Here is a 13,489-nt window from a genome sequence, read left to right as displayed (position 1 = left end):
GAACCTAATCCGGTATGTGCAGGTTTCCTTACAATGTTTACGTCAAATGTAAAATATTAGACAGCGATCATCAACATTCAAAACAAATCAAATCAAATCAAAATATACTTAATTCAAGCAGGCTTGTACCAGCACTTTAGAATCGTCATTTAACAAACTATTTTAAGTAAATCTACCACCGGTTCGGAAAGTAGATTCTACCGAGAAGAACCGGCGAGAAACTCAGTAGTCACTCTTTTTCAACATCTAAAAATACAATCATGTTAGTTAAATACTATTACTTAAAGAATATCAATATCTTATAACATCAAGTCAATAAATCCTTCTTGGGCAAGGTATCCTTTTCTATATTAGAATACGTCGCAGATATTTTTAACTTTGCCGATTCGTAAAGTCGAATAATTTGTAAAAATTATGTTAATAAATAAAGCATATTATTCAACACAATATTACATTGATAATAAAAGAGCGTGGAGCTAATACTTGTTGACTTTCAAGCGGGATATATTTTATACATATATAAACTATATTTAGGTAACATCACTTTGTATTAGAATTACTAGAATCTACTTTCCGAAAATTTAGCTCCTTTATTAAGTATAAAGATTTGTTAAACGATTCATAAGTGTTTGTACAAGCTTACTTGAGTAAAGTATATTTTGATTATGACTCTGGAAAAGTCAGTCAACCTACTTAGGTTTTTCAACATTATTTAAAGAATGACACTATTGTTCGAATCCCCGGTTGGTCTAATTTAAAGTTGATTAGACTCGCCCTTATTAATAGGATTATTTAAATGAAAACTTGCATTTAAACAATTTTCCACGAAACCCTAAAAACTATTTATAATCTCGTCATTATAACGCCATACAAATCAAATACGTACAAAACGAGACCCTATACAAAATGTAGTACCTACTCGAGGAACCCTAAAAATTAGTACACAGTCCACGGAACCCGCAATGAACACCTGGCGATTTTAAAACAAAGCCAACTTGAACAATGGAGGTTAATAAATGTATGGGAATGTCGTAAGGGATGAGCGGTAGCGGGAATGGGGTATTTTTTTTCAAGTAGGCATGCCCGGTAAAGTACCTTTTAGGTGATGGCGTGCAACATTACGGAAGGTTGAAAATGTTATGTCCTTTGTAATTACACTGGCTTACGTAACCTTCAATCCGGATCACGACAATACCAAGTATATCTGCTAAGCGGTAGAATATATGTTGAATGGGCGGTACCTACCCAGACGGGCACGCTCATGGATGACCGAGAGACGACGGGTGAACAAATAAATGCATGGTCGCAGCTGTATATATCTATAAGGGATGGTCGAGCAGCTATATATGTATATATATATATATATATCCGTAGAATTGTAAATACCGTTAGATTGTAATCTATCTCGCGAGATTATAAACTGCCGAAATATTGTGAACGGTGATTTAACTCGATAGTTTATGATGTTTCGGTTAGGTTAGAGTTTATAATTTAACTGAAATTAGGCACTTAAAAATAATACGTTAAACTGTGAACAGTATGTTAGTTTCACAATCTTTCGACATCTCACAATCTCGCGAGATAGATTATAATCTAACGGTATTTACAATTTTACGGTGACATATACTCGTATATCCAATTCAAAGTAAGAGATCAATTTGGACTGAACTTCATCTGAATAACGTAATTAGTTAGACCAGCTTGACATATTGTCAAAAGGAATATTACCATAATTTCACAGATTTTTATTAAGTACGTCATGTAGGTGTCCCTCACGATGTTTCCCTACAACGCCGAGGACGAATTGATTTGCCAACTAATATCAGTTTGATCTACACACGTTTTCTGAGATATAGAATCGCCAATTTCCTCAAACTTAAAGCGCAATCGTAAACAGTTTATTCGTCACTGCCTCGCACTTGTAGTAGTGAATTAAATAAATAAATTAGAACAAAAAGTCTTTGAAAACCTAGGCGGTCTATTAGACCTAAGTATTGTTAACGAACCCTCGACAAAGCTAGCCGTTGTTCAAACCGTTCGTGCGTGGTCACACGCGCTTCTGATATTCGTTTGATTTCTAACGCTCTTGGTAATACAATATGATTATGTAAAACTATTATGATGCATTCCTTTGTTGAGTCGATTATGATTTATGAAGCAAATTTAAATAGATTCAACTTTAAGTTGCGATTCAATGCGAAACGAAACCGGCCAGCACTGAGATTCGGTGAGAGTTCACTTCGCATCTCTTCAATGTCGCATTACACATTCTGATATTTCACGCTCGTGTCCTGCGGTGAGATTCGAGTTTCGTCTTACAGAATACCCCAGCGGAATATAACTCTATAAACATTCCGACGACTTTAGATTATTTTTGCTACAGTGAAATTTATCATTTAAATCATTTATGATGATTGATGTTCCAATAATTTCTTCGAGTCTGTGACTGTATGGGCGTCAAAAGTGCTACAATACGTAATCAAAGAATAAACATTGAACTTACCAAAGGAACGAATTAAATATAAATAACCAAAAACTACGTTCCGGTAGGTTTATTATCTTCAGAAATAGAGGAGATTGTAACCCAGAATTATGTCATTTAGAGTCAATTTGCTAACTCGTAAACTCTTCTACAACAGTGCTTTGTTAATTCACTCTTTCCAAACAGATTCTCAGTCGTATACATCTCTGTTCGCAGGTGGAGGTTGCACGTTTCCCGCCGAGTGGACGGGTAGCTGGTTCCAGTCCGGTAGTCAGGGATTAATAGCCATCAACTCGACACACATACAGTTGAAGGGGGAGTGTTCAGAAACGGAATCGTACGACAAGTTCCTATTGTACGACAGGTGAGTTGAATTCTAGATATTTTACTAGAAAGAATTAAAGTGAATATTGTCCTCATGATGCGTATTACGTGGCGATCAATGGTACCAATTGTCATGGCCGAGATGGCCCAGTGGTTAGAAGGCGTGCATCTTAACCGATGACTGATAACGAAATTCTGCCACATGTGTTTCCACCAACCCGCATTCCAGCAGCGTGGTGGAATGAGTTCCGAACTTTCTCCTTAAGGGGAGAGGAGGCCTTTACCCAGCAGTGGGAAATTTACAGGCTGTTAGTGTAAAATGTAATGTAAAGTAAATATTTCAAAGAATCGTTTTTTCTGAACTGCAAATTTCTAGACTAGTGTCGGAAATTTTTGGCTGCGTTTTGATGGTCACTCACGGCGTATTCATAGTACACTAGATATATTTTCCAAAATCAGCGAATCATTTTAGATTTTCAGCGTTTTTAAAGTACACTAACTCAGCATATATTTAGTTTATATGAAATTTTTAAATGCAATAATAGCGTCAGTTTGAGCACCGCGCTTTATTGTCACTAAATCTTTTATGGGACAATTAGGGTTTTACAAGCAGAATCTCTGAAAACTCTCGAAATTTTTCCGTTGTTAAATTTAAAATGTTGTGATATTATTTTGTAGACTTAGTTAGGTGAAGTAAAAATTTAGTAAGCAGTTTGCAGCATTCGTCTGTTAGTGTCCTATGGCTGAGGTACGACAAACTCCCCTTTTTTGAGGAGAACTGCTATATGCACTGCTGAACACGCAATGGATTGTAAACACAAATTAAGCACATGACAACGAACGACGATATAAATTAATAGTAGTATTTTTTAATATTTCTACGTATATAAATAATTTAATTCTTTGTTGTATTTGTTTTCAGGAGCTTCGACTGCTACAGGTGTATGGTCATACATGAGAAACACAAGTATGTGCTGCAATATAAAGAAAGTGAGTCGATTATTTACTTGGTGTTAGGGTTACGTGCTAGACGTGCCAGACGGACGTCTGGGTAGGTACCACCCACCCATTAGATATTGTACCGCTGAACAGCAGTATTCATTATTATGGTGTTCCGATTGGAAGGGTGGTCAAGCTAGTGTTTAGTGGGTAACTAAAAGCACGAGGGACATAACATTGTTCTCAAGGTCGGTGGCGCATTGGCGATGTAAGGAATTGTTAATATTTCTTAAAGTGACATTGTTTTTTGGCAGTGGTGGATACTTGCAATCAGGTGGACCATTCCCGCCTACCTTCAAAAATCAGTGCCCCCCCCCCACCTAACACACGCATACATTCATGTTGAAATCATTCGGCATTTTTGTAGCCTTTATACGAGTCAAGTACTATGTTGTTAGGGCTTTATAATTATATAATTGTTGTACGTGATGACGAGTGAGATTTTCTTCCGAACGTCCGTCACTCTCATAAACAGACGGGACGGCAAATCTGACTCGACCGGAAGGGTTGAGAGGCAAGAGCAACAACTTTACTCACTTTACGAGTCAGGCCTGAGTTAACGGGCCCTGACTTCAAGATTTCGGGCTTCGATTTGCTAATAGCTCAGTTATATTGAGCACTACTACCAGCTCTTGTGTAATATATCTTTATTTATAACACAATACTATTCCACTTAACGAATTATATCTACTCCAAAACTCTACTAAAGCTTCAACGACATTCAAAACGCTAATCCACGATGAGTGTTTGTAAATTCCCCATTTTACTCCTCCATTTAAGCATTAAGCTTGTCGTCCCCGCTCTAGGAGCGGGGACGACAATAGCTCAAGCGGTCAAGTTCGAACCTGCGTCTTTTTATATCGCTAGGCGGCCCGACCCGTAAACCATTGCACTATTGATGCTTATTTTTTTAAATTCTTGTCCACTTCTGGTCAGATTAGGTGAGGTTTGAAAAGAAACACCCTCAGGCCTGAATAGAAATGGTGAAAGAAAGTCAGTAGGTTTTATGGTACTTAGCCCTTCGATCGACTGATCGTTTCATACCCAAGATGCGATACACTTTTACTTCTTGACAGTTTTTTACGGTATTACATCGAGTGTCACGCCTAAAATATGTTTAACCGCAGTAGATTGCATTCGATCGTGTGGCGGTCAATGAGTTTCATTAAAGCGAATATAATAATTTAGAAAATTTTTAATTGAATCCCGCTTGCTAATTTTCTAGTACGAAATTATTATGGTTTGAGAGTTGAAGCTGTTTGTACTCGCTTATTAAATCTGGAGCAGAACATGTATTAATGATCATAATTAATATTAATAAAAATGTACTTTATTTTAAATTATTATGGCTTTGGCGTCTGTACGTTTTTGCGATTTTTTTTCGTTTTTTTTTTTTTTTTTTATTATTCTTTATTGCACAAATAAAACATGTACAGAGGGCGGACTTAACGCTATAACAGCATTTTCTGCTAGCCAACCCAGAATAGTGTAGGAGAGTAGTCAGTAGGGTGTGCACAGAATTTAAGGAAAAATTTAAAAAAATATATACATAGCAATACATGCCTATAAATCGTTTTATACGTAATAATCTTTTCCGTTACGTTTCGTGTAACTAGTGTTCGTTCATTGGTCGAAATGCGATCGTATTCATTATGTTTACACTTTTGTTAAAACATTTACAAAAAAATTACGAATTCTCATGTCATTCTCGATGATTAAACTTCTTTTTTAATTTTCATTTTTTTTTTTTTTTTTTATTTTAACTTCATATAATATATTCTACCAGAAGTGAAAATGAAAATGACAGCTTAAAAAAATAGACTTATAACAATAAGAATAATAATGAGAAAATAACAGTCAACGATAACATTAATTACTTTAAATGAATAATTATTATTAATAACAAAAAATCAATTAAAACGACAAAATTCCATGACTCAGAAACAGTATGTCCGATGTGCCCGAATTACGCGCCAAAAGTGAACTCAAGACTGTGATAGACGATCGCGTGTTTTTTTTTTAATGAATAACGCTACAAGGTATTGATGCATAAGGTGGGAACATATATATATGTATATATATATAGATTATGTATATAAATATATTAAAATTTATGGATTTCAACAAGGATGCTGGCGCTGGAGATGCTTTAAAATATATTTTTTTGGGTACCAATAAAACAACTTTTTTAGCTTATTATAATAGTTTAATGTCTTATGAAATATAAATCAATTTTTATCATCAGGGTAACGAAAATAGACCATGATGTCAGAGTCTAACCGACGATTCTCACTTTGATAGATATCTCACCTGTACACCACCAAGTCATTAATGTTTTGATTTCTGAAAAAAAAAAAATGGATCTTAATCACTGTTTCAGCGTTCTGCAGTCAGAAAGATTCGCTTTCGTCGATTTGCGACGAGATCAGCGGCGACGCGCCGCTGTACTCCATGTTCAGGAAGGAGCCGAGACCTGAACCCCAGCCTTGTCCCTTCCATCCTGCGCCCTTCACGTTCACGTACAGCAGGTTTGTAATACGACCCACTCTTACCTCGTTACTATAGAAACGAATCGTTATGCTTACGGATAGTATGTATAGTATGTCTTAATCTCGAGGCCTGTTACTATGCACCAGTCGGCTACGAAACGGATAGTAGGATCGATGGAAGAAAATGATTACTGTGTCATTTTTTTATTGACCCCGAATACTGGGGATACAGGCGAGTTGCTTAAAGCCTATCAGAACAACACAACAGGAACAGGAACAGGGTCAATACGTAATACCCGGAACAAGCAGACAAACAGACGGACAGACAGACAAATCGATATAGTATAGGCATTAATTAATGTCATATTTTTATGATTTATATTTAAACAGATGCTCCGTCTCATTTCAGGGGTTCGGGAGATTGTGCGTATCCACCATCTCGTGCGGAATCCTGCACGGATGACTCGAGACTGCTGCTGAGATACATGGCCTGTCCAGATGTACCCGGCACGGAGAGCAATGGTAATATTTTTTTTCATGAAATTTGAAAGGCGAGTGTGCCACCCGATGGTACCAAGTCGGGCTTGCACAAAGCCCTGCCACAAGTACTAACTCCTACCGCAAGGGGTGTAAACTGCTTTCATGGAAAGTATTGGGTAGATTAATGGCCTTTTCAGAGCCGAGTAGGCGAGTGGCTTGACTACCTGAGTCTTGATGGGCAAGCATCTCGTGCTTGGGAAAACGTCGTGAGGAGACCTGCACGTGTTGATAAACGTGACCGTGACCCGTATTTAAGTAGGATGAAATAAGTTCTTAAGTCTTCTGCTCGAGAAGAGAGGACTTTGGCCAGCAGTGGAAAACTGGTTGTTACTTTGCTTTTACTTAAGACAAACATTTGAGTATGTGTGGCTGTATTCTACTCATCGAATATTAATTTAAGGGTTAAATTTAGGGTAATTTTAATTTATTACAGATACTTCTTCTTAAACTTTAACCTTAGGTTTTTTTGTTCTCAATTTTCAGTGGAAGAGTTGGTGTGCCTGGCGACTTGGAAGGAAGGTTCAACGAGGTACCTCGTCGGTCAGATCTCGCAAGTGCAGAGGAGGAACACCATTGCTTCGGATGAAGACACTTATAGGTAACATTTGATTTCCTACCTAACCTTACATATGTATAGAAAACAAAAAAAAAGTATCAGTTTAGAGAAATACATGTTTTCGTTTGGAGGGGAGGGGGTTAGTTAGTTAAGTAGTTTTGTCGTCTTCTGATTACGGGTGAAGAATAAGAGTCTTGTCATTACAATGTAATGAAGAAGGGGATCTGATAGATTTCGTATATTCTCAAACTCAAACCTCAAAATTCCTTTATTCAACAATGAAGCATTACACTTACTTATTGATGGTCAAATCCTGAAGAGGTACTGGCATATCACAAGAGTCATATTATATTGCTCAAGTCGGCAAATAACAAGGTCATACTCTATCCCCTTGTCGTAATAATAATTAATAAAGACGCTCTTCGCTCTACGATCTTCCTTTCTTTCTTTTTTCTATTCAGTCGCCTTTGTCAAAGTTGCCCGCGGCTTTTCTCGCGTTGAAGTTGTATACATACAGATTAACTTAAAATATTACGATAATTTTATACCTCTTCGGACATCCATACAAAATTTCAACCCCTATTTCTTACCCTTAGGGATAGAATTTCCGAAATTCCTTACTAAGTGAGTGGCTACTTAATAAAACGATCCTACTTACCAAATTTCATGGCCCCAACTTTAATAGTTTACGATCGGCGTTGATGATTCAGTCAGTCAGGTAATGTTATTTTATAAGTATAGATATGAGCGTTACGCTTGCTTATTGATAGTCCTAAGAAGAACCGGCGAAGAATTCGATGGGATAGCAGAAATCCCGCTTCTCTACAGGAACCTTTACGTTAGACGCGTTCAAGGTCACGATACTATAGTCTACTTATACATAGGAGAAGGGTTTTGCACAGTTCCGTGCAATGCATATTTAAATATTAAATAGGCTGCTCTAATGCCATTCGTAAGGCGAGACCGGGGTGCTTGGGGTTGGGAGGGGGAAACATTCATCGTGACGCGGTGTTTCGGACGCGTTCAAGGAATATTCTTATGTTACAATTATTTCTTTGTAATATGCCCAATGCGTTCAATAAAAATAAAAAAAAGCAAATAAATCAAAATTGTCGAGAACCTACGACAATTTGGAATGTCACTCTTATGAATCTATCCAGGTCTATCGGGTCTGTTTTTTTATTGTCCTCCCGGTGCACTGGTTGCCAATGTTTAAATATGGAACTGTCCAGATTATTATTAATCGTGTTATGCGTCACAATTCCAGATGTTTCATCTACAAGGGTCAGCACGGCGAGAAGAGTACGTCGTATATAATAGCTCAGTCCGGCGACGCGACCTGCAACGGCCTGTCGTCGCCCACGGACGGCAGTCGGACTATGAAACTAACTACGAGTAAGTGCATGTCTTGATTCGGGGTGCGGGGGGATGAAGATCGAGTCTCGAATCCAAGCTGAGGTGCTCCAGACGGTATGTCAAAAATATTTGGTGGGGGGAGAGGTTGTAAGTGTAATTCTCTATCGTCTCTTACTCTACCTTATTATATTTGGAGGCTGGTGGAAAATATTTGGTGGAATTATGGCCCTCTCGCGTGATCACTCTTGGTCATACACGAGATCTTGGTTATAAGGTAGACCCCAAAAGTGACTGACTTGTCCCCTGCTGGGCTAAGGCCTACTCTCATCTCTCGCGAGGAAAAGGTATAGAGTTGATTCAACCAACTTTATTTTATTTTGTCCAATACATGGAGGTAACCTAACTATGTTTTTCTTTGAAAATTAATTGCAAAGAGCCGAGATATCCCAGTGGTTAGAACGCGTGCATCTTAACCAATGATTGCGGGTTCAAACTCAGGCAAGCACCACTGAATTTTCATGTGCTTAATTTGTTTTTATAATTCATCTCGGGCTCGGCGGTGAAGGAAAACATCGTGAGGAAATCTGCATGTGTCCAATTTCAACGAAATTCTGCCACATGTGTATCCACCAAACCGCATTGGAGCAGCGTGGTGGAATATGCTCCATACCTTCTCCTCAAAGGGAGAGGAGGCTTTAGTCTAACTGTGTGAAATTTTCAGGCTGTTAATGTAATGTAATGTTAATGAGACTTATTGTTGTGTTGTTGTGTTCTTGGTAGTTGCCTGTCTGGGTAGGTACTATCACGTGATCAGATATTCTAGCACCAAACAGAAATACCTGGTATTATTGTGTTCAGGTTTGGTTTGGTAAGCCAGCACAACTACAGACACAAGGGACATAACATCTTAGTTCTCAACGTATGTGGCGTATTGCTGATAAGAGGAATAATTCACATTTCTTACATTACCAACATCTATGGGCAGTGGTGACCACTCGCCATCAGGTGACCCATTGGCGAGCCTGCGTCAGTGTCTATGGGACGTGGTGACCGTCTACGAAAAGGCTCTGTCAGTCTAGCCTCAGGACTTTAGACTGATAGCTTTAATTGTCATAGCATTTAACATAAAAACGAAAACCTTTAACTCAGGAAGGATGTAGTGACGTTGTTGAATCAGAAAGGTTGTGTAACAAATGTGTGATAACGTGTTCCAGGTGATGACGAACACAACCGCTGCCATTTCCCCAGCTGGATCGTGGACCATCATAAATGGTTCAGCCTCGACCATACCCATCAGTACCACTTCACCACCAAGAATGCGACCCTCAAGGTATGGGTTGTGAAGTTTTCTATTTACGCAATCAGTTCTGATGTTTAAATGTTAATGTTAGTTCCAATATGTAGTCGTTTGTGTATTAAAAATAAGGTTATTATGTTTTATGTAGGGCAAGGTGCCATAAGGGGCCCCGTAGGGTTCTTATTAAAATTAAATATTGCCTTATTTATTCCACTAATATTTCCATACAATGTCAAATTATAACTAGACTCATATTAACGACACTGATTATTTACTGTTTTTAAAAAACAAGCACAAGCAGCTATAAACAAAAAACCTCTCTTAAAATAGCTTGTAAAAGTTAAGAAACAGCTTTTTTTGTAAAATGTCTATTTCATAAAAAGTATATCAATAAAGCAGAGGCCCCATTTCTATAAAAAGTATATTAATAAAGCAGAGGCTCCATTTCTATAAAAAGTATATTAATAAAGCAGAGGCCCCATTTCTATAAAAAGTATATTAATAAAGCAGAGGCCCCATTTCTATAAAAAGTATATTAATAAAGCAGAGGCCCCATTTCTATAAAAAGTATATTAATAAAGCAGAGACCCCATTTTTATAAAAAAGTATATTAATAAAGCAGAGGCCCCATTTCTATAAAAAGTATATTAATAAAGCAGAGACCCCATTTTTATAAAAGCATATCAATAGAGCAGAGGCCCCATTACTATAAAAAGTATACCAATAAAGCAGAGGCCCCATTTCTATAAAAAGTATATCAATAAAAGCAGAGGCCCCATTTTTATAAAAACATATCAATAGAGCAGAGACTCCATTACTATAAAAAGTATACCAATAAAGCAGAGGCCCCATTTCTATTAAAAATATATCACTAAAGCTGAGGCCCCATTTTTCTCCGCTCAGTCACACCACTATCGCATTGTAATTTTTTTTTAATTTCTCATTTTCACCACAGATCATGAACACGGATGGTTCTTTCGAAGAGAAGCGACTCGTGTGTCACTCTATACTGGAACAGAAGGATAAGAAGCACATTAAGCTGGTGGCGCACGTCACTAAAGGATGGTAAGTCGTCTGGAACTATCCGTTAGCAGACAAGAACCTACAAGCCGGCCTACGTCTGAACCCTTCTTGGTTGTATTGGACCATGAGTGATAGAAAATCGAGTGGAGAAAGTTCATGGACACTTCTGGACTATAATATAATATATTTTCCTAAGTCTTGGTATGTCTTGGTACCGGAATCATTCTGAATGGAAACCGACCGGTTAGGAGGACGTCATAAGTCCACATCTACTTACAAAGTCCCAGCTCTGGGTATAAGGATTATTCAAAAATATTTTATTATTGAATGTTTAAATCACTATTGTTAAATTTATTTATTATGTACAGTGTAAACTCTATATGACGATACCCAAGGGACTGTGTCTATTTGGACGTTATAGAGTTGTCGTTAAATCGAGAGAAGAAAAAGATTTTTTTTTATTTCAGACCAGTGTTAGTAATTAAAAAAAAACAAATCTTATTTGAACGCTATTGCGTATAGTCTGTTATTTTTGTCTGGGTGCACGAGTAATTTTGTTGTATTTTTTTTATATATACATATAGTACTTTTTTATCACCAAGATGCCACCCCTGAAAAAAGTATTTTTTTAAATAATTGTGCTGCTTCCAGAGCGGATTTCTTAGAAAGTTCGGTATGTGTGATGCCGACAGTTCATACGGGCTAGGATAATAAAGCGGCAAAAGAACGTACACATTTGCGCAGTTTTTACTAATTTTGGCGACTGAAAAAGAAGTTTTTATTATTTGTTTCTTGTCGTTATTGAGGGTGGGTGTAACGCTATATAGAGCGTATCATTGTATGGAAGGCTGAACCAACCAAAGTCTGTCTGGAGTTTGTCGTTAAATCGAGAGAGTATTTGTAATAATGAACGGTACTGCACTGATTTGTTATGAATTTTCTAACTTCTTATACAAAGTCTAAAATGAATTTAGTTTTAAATATCTAAGCAGCTAGAAGTCTTGTCGGCTTTGGATATATAAATATGAAAACTACAATGTTTATCTATAATTTTAATGTAAAAAAAACCTGTATCTCAATTCCAGCATGTCAGGTCACGTCTGCCTCAAGTTCTTCCGGCGCGAAGGGAACATCCTGGAGCTGCAGCAGGGCTCCGAGCTGTGGGAGCAGCCGCAGGACGCGTGTGCGGAGTCCGGGAACCCGCCCTTCGTGACGCTCATCAGTGAGTCATATGGACTGACATAACGACTCAAAGATGTCATTGGCCGGAATGTTTCTTGAAAAAATCGTTTGATTTGTGGGGAAGTGAACATAAGTAATTAAGGACCCAGATGATCCATTGGATAGGATGCGTGCATCTTAACCAATTATTGCGGGTTCAAACTCAGAAAAGAACCACTAATTTTTCATGTGCCCAATTTGTGTTCATAATTCGTCTCAAGCTCGGCGGTGAAGGAAAACATCAATAATAATAAATAATTTCGATGAAATTCTGTCACATTTGTATCCACCGACCCGCGTTGGAGCAGCGTGGTGGTGTAAGCTCAAAGCCTTCTCCTCAAAAGGGAGAGGTCTCAGCCCATCAGTGGGACGTAGTAGTTGTGTTATAAATAAAGATTATATTAATCAAAAACTGTTCCTATTGTACAATACAGCTGGGCTAATAGCGAATCGCCTTGAATTTGTAACCCTAAGATGAAGTCTTTAATCCTAATTAAACTCCTGAACATGACCCGTCTCCCAGGGGGGTGGGTAAGGTTATATAATTTGCTTTGCAGATGTGTGTGAGGTATGCGAAGTGTTAATATGGAATTTTCAAGGTCAAGCGGTATAATGTCTGTCCGTGTCCCTTGCAGCGACCTCCCTGTCCCCGCAGCCCTGCCCGCTCGCCGGCCGGTACTCCGTGCGGGTCGCGCGCACGCGGAGGCGCCGAGACGGTACCGCCCTTTACCTTATCTACTTCGTAGCCGTCACCGCTAGCGGTGGTAGATCTCCGTGTATGTCTGGATTTGTGGCACTGACTTATCAGTTAGTCTGGCATCAATATTTGGTATCGATGTGTTTTGGTTTGAGAGTTATACAGTCGGTAGCACGTTATTACTGTCGTCTATCGCCTATTTCACGTGATAGTAAAGTCAATAAACACAAATATGTTTTATTAACGTGTTTGGGTCCGCAGACGAGTCCCAGTCGGCGGTGGCGCCCTGCGCGGGGGCGGAGCCCGACAGCGCGCGCGTGGGCTGCGGCCGCGACCGCGACACCATCGAGCTGCGCTCCGCCTGCGCCTCCACCGGTGAGTCGCTCGTATTCCTCAGGCAATACTCATTTAATGTGGAAGTGAAAAGTAGTAAAATAAAATGTATAGTTCATTCTACGAGTCGAGTCCTAGGGAATAAAAGCTCGCACCTGCTCGATCGGTTCTC

General features: G+C 38.5%; 1 protein-coding gene across 2 annotated transcripts in view; it reads left to right on the top strand.

The window, feature by feature from the left end:
* The window catches only part of LOC125075111, a 273,886-nt gene that overhangs the window by 255,536 nt on the left and 4,861 nt on the right, over positions 1-13,489 (top strand). Inside the window, exons 3-13 of one of the 2 annotated variants that reach the window (XM_047686728.1) lie at positions 2,699-2,846; positions 3,729-3,796; positions 6,186-6,333; positions 6,704-6,816; positions 7,318-7,432; positions 8,658-8,785; positions 9,961-10,076; positions 10,999-11,108; positions 12,152-12,288; positions 12,923-13,000; positions 13,228-13,359. In XM_047686728.1, the coding sequence (XP_047542684.1) occupies positions 2,699-2,846; positions 3,729-3,796; positions 6,186-6,333; positions 6,704-6,816; positions 7,318-7,432; positions 8,658-8,785; positions 9,961-10,076; positions 10,999-11,108; positions 12,152-12,288; positions 12,923-13,000; positions 13,228-13,359 (1,293 nt within the window). Of the gene's footprint in view, positions 1-2,698; positions 2,847-3,728; positions 3,797-6,185; positions 6,334-6,703; positions 6,817-7,317; positions 7,433-8,657; positions 8,786-9,960; positions 10,077-10,998; positions 11,109-12,151; positions 12,289-12,922; positions 13,004-13,227; positions 13,360-13,489 lie in introns of both variants that reach the window. The other variant, XM_047686729.1, reaches the window with a different exon arrangement.

The sequence above is a fragment of the Vanessa atalanta genome, chromosome 29, assembly GCF_905147765.1.
Source record: "Vanessa atalanta chromosome 29, ilVanAtal1.2, whole genome shotgun sequence".
Classification (NCBI taxonomy): Eukaryota; Metazoa; Arthropoda; class Insecta; order Lepidoptera; family Nymphalidae; genus Vanessa; species Vanessa atalanta.
Note: the sequence above shows the minus strand (reverse complement) of the source record. Positions and strands in the feature narration are given on the sequence as shown.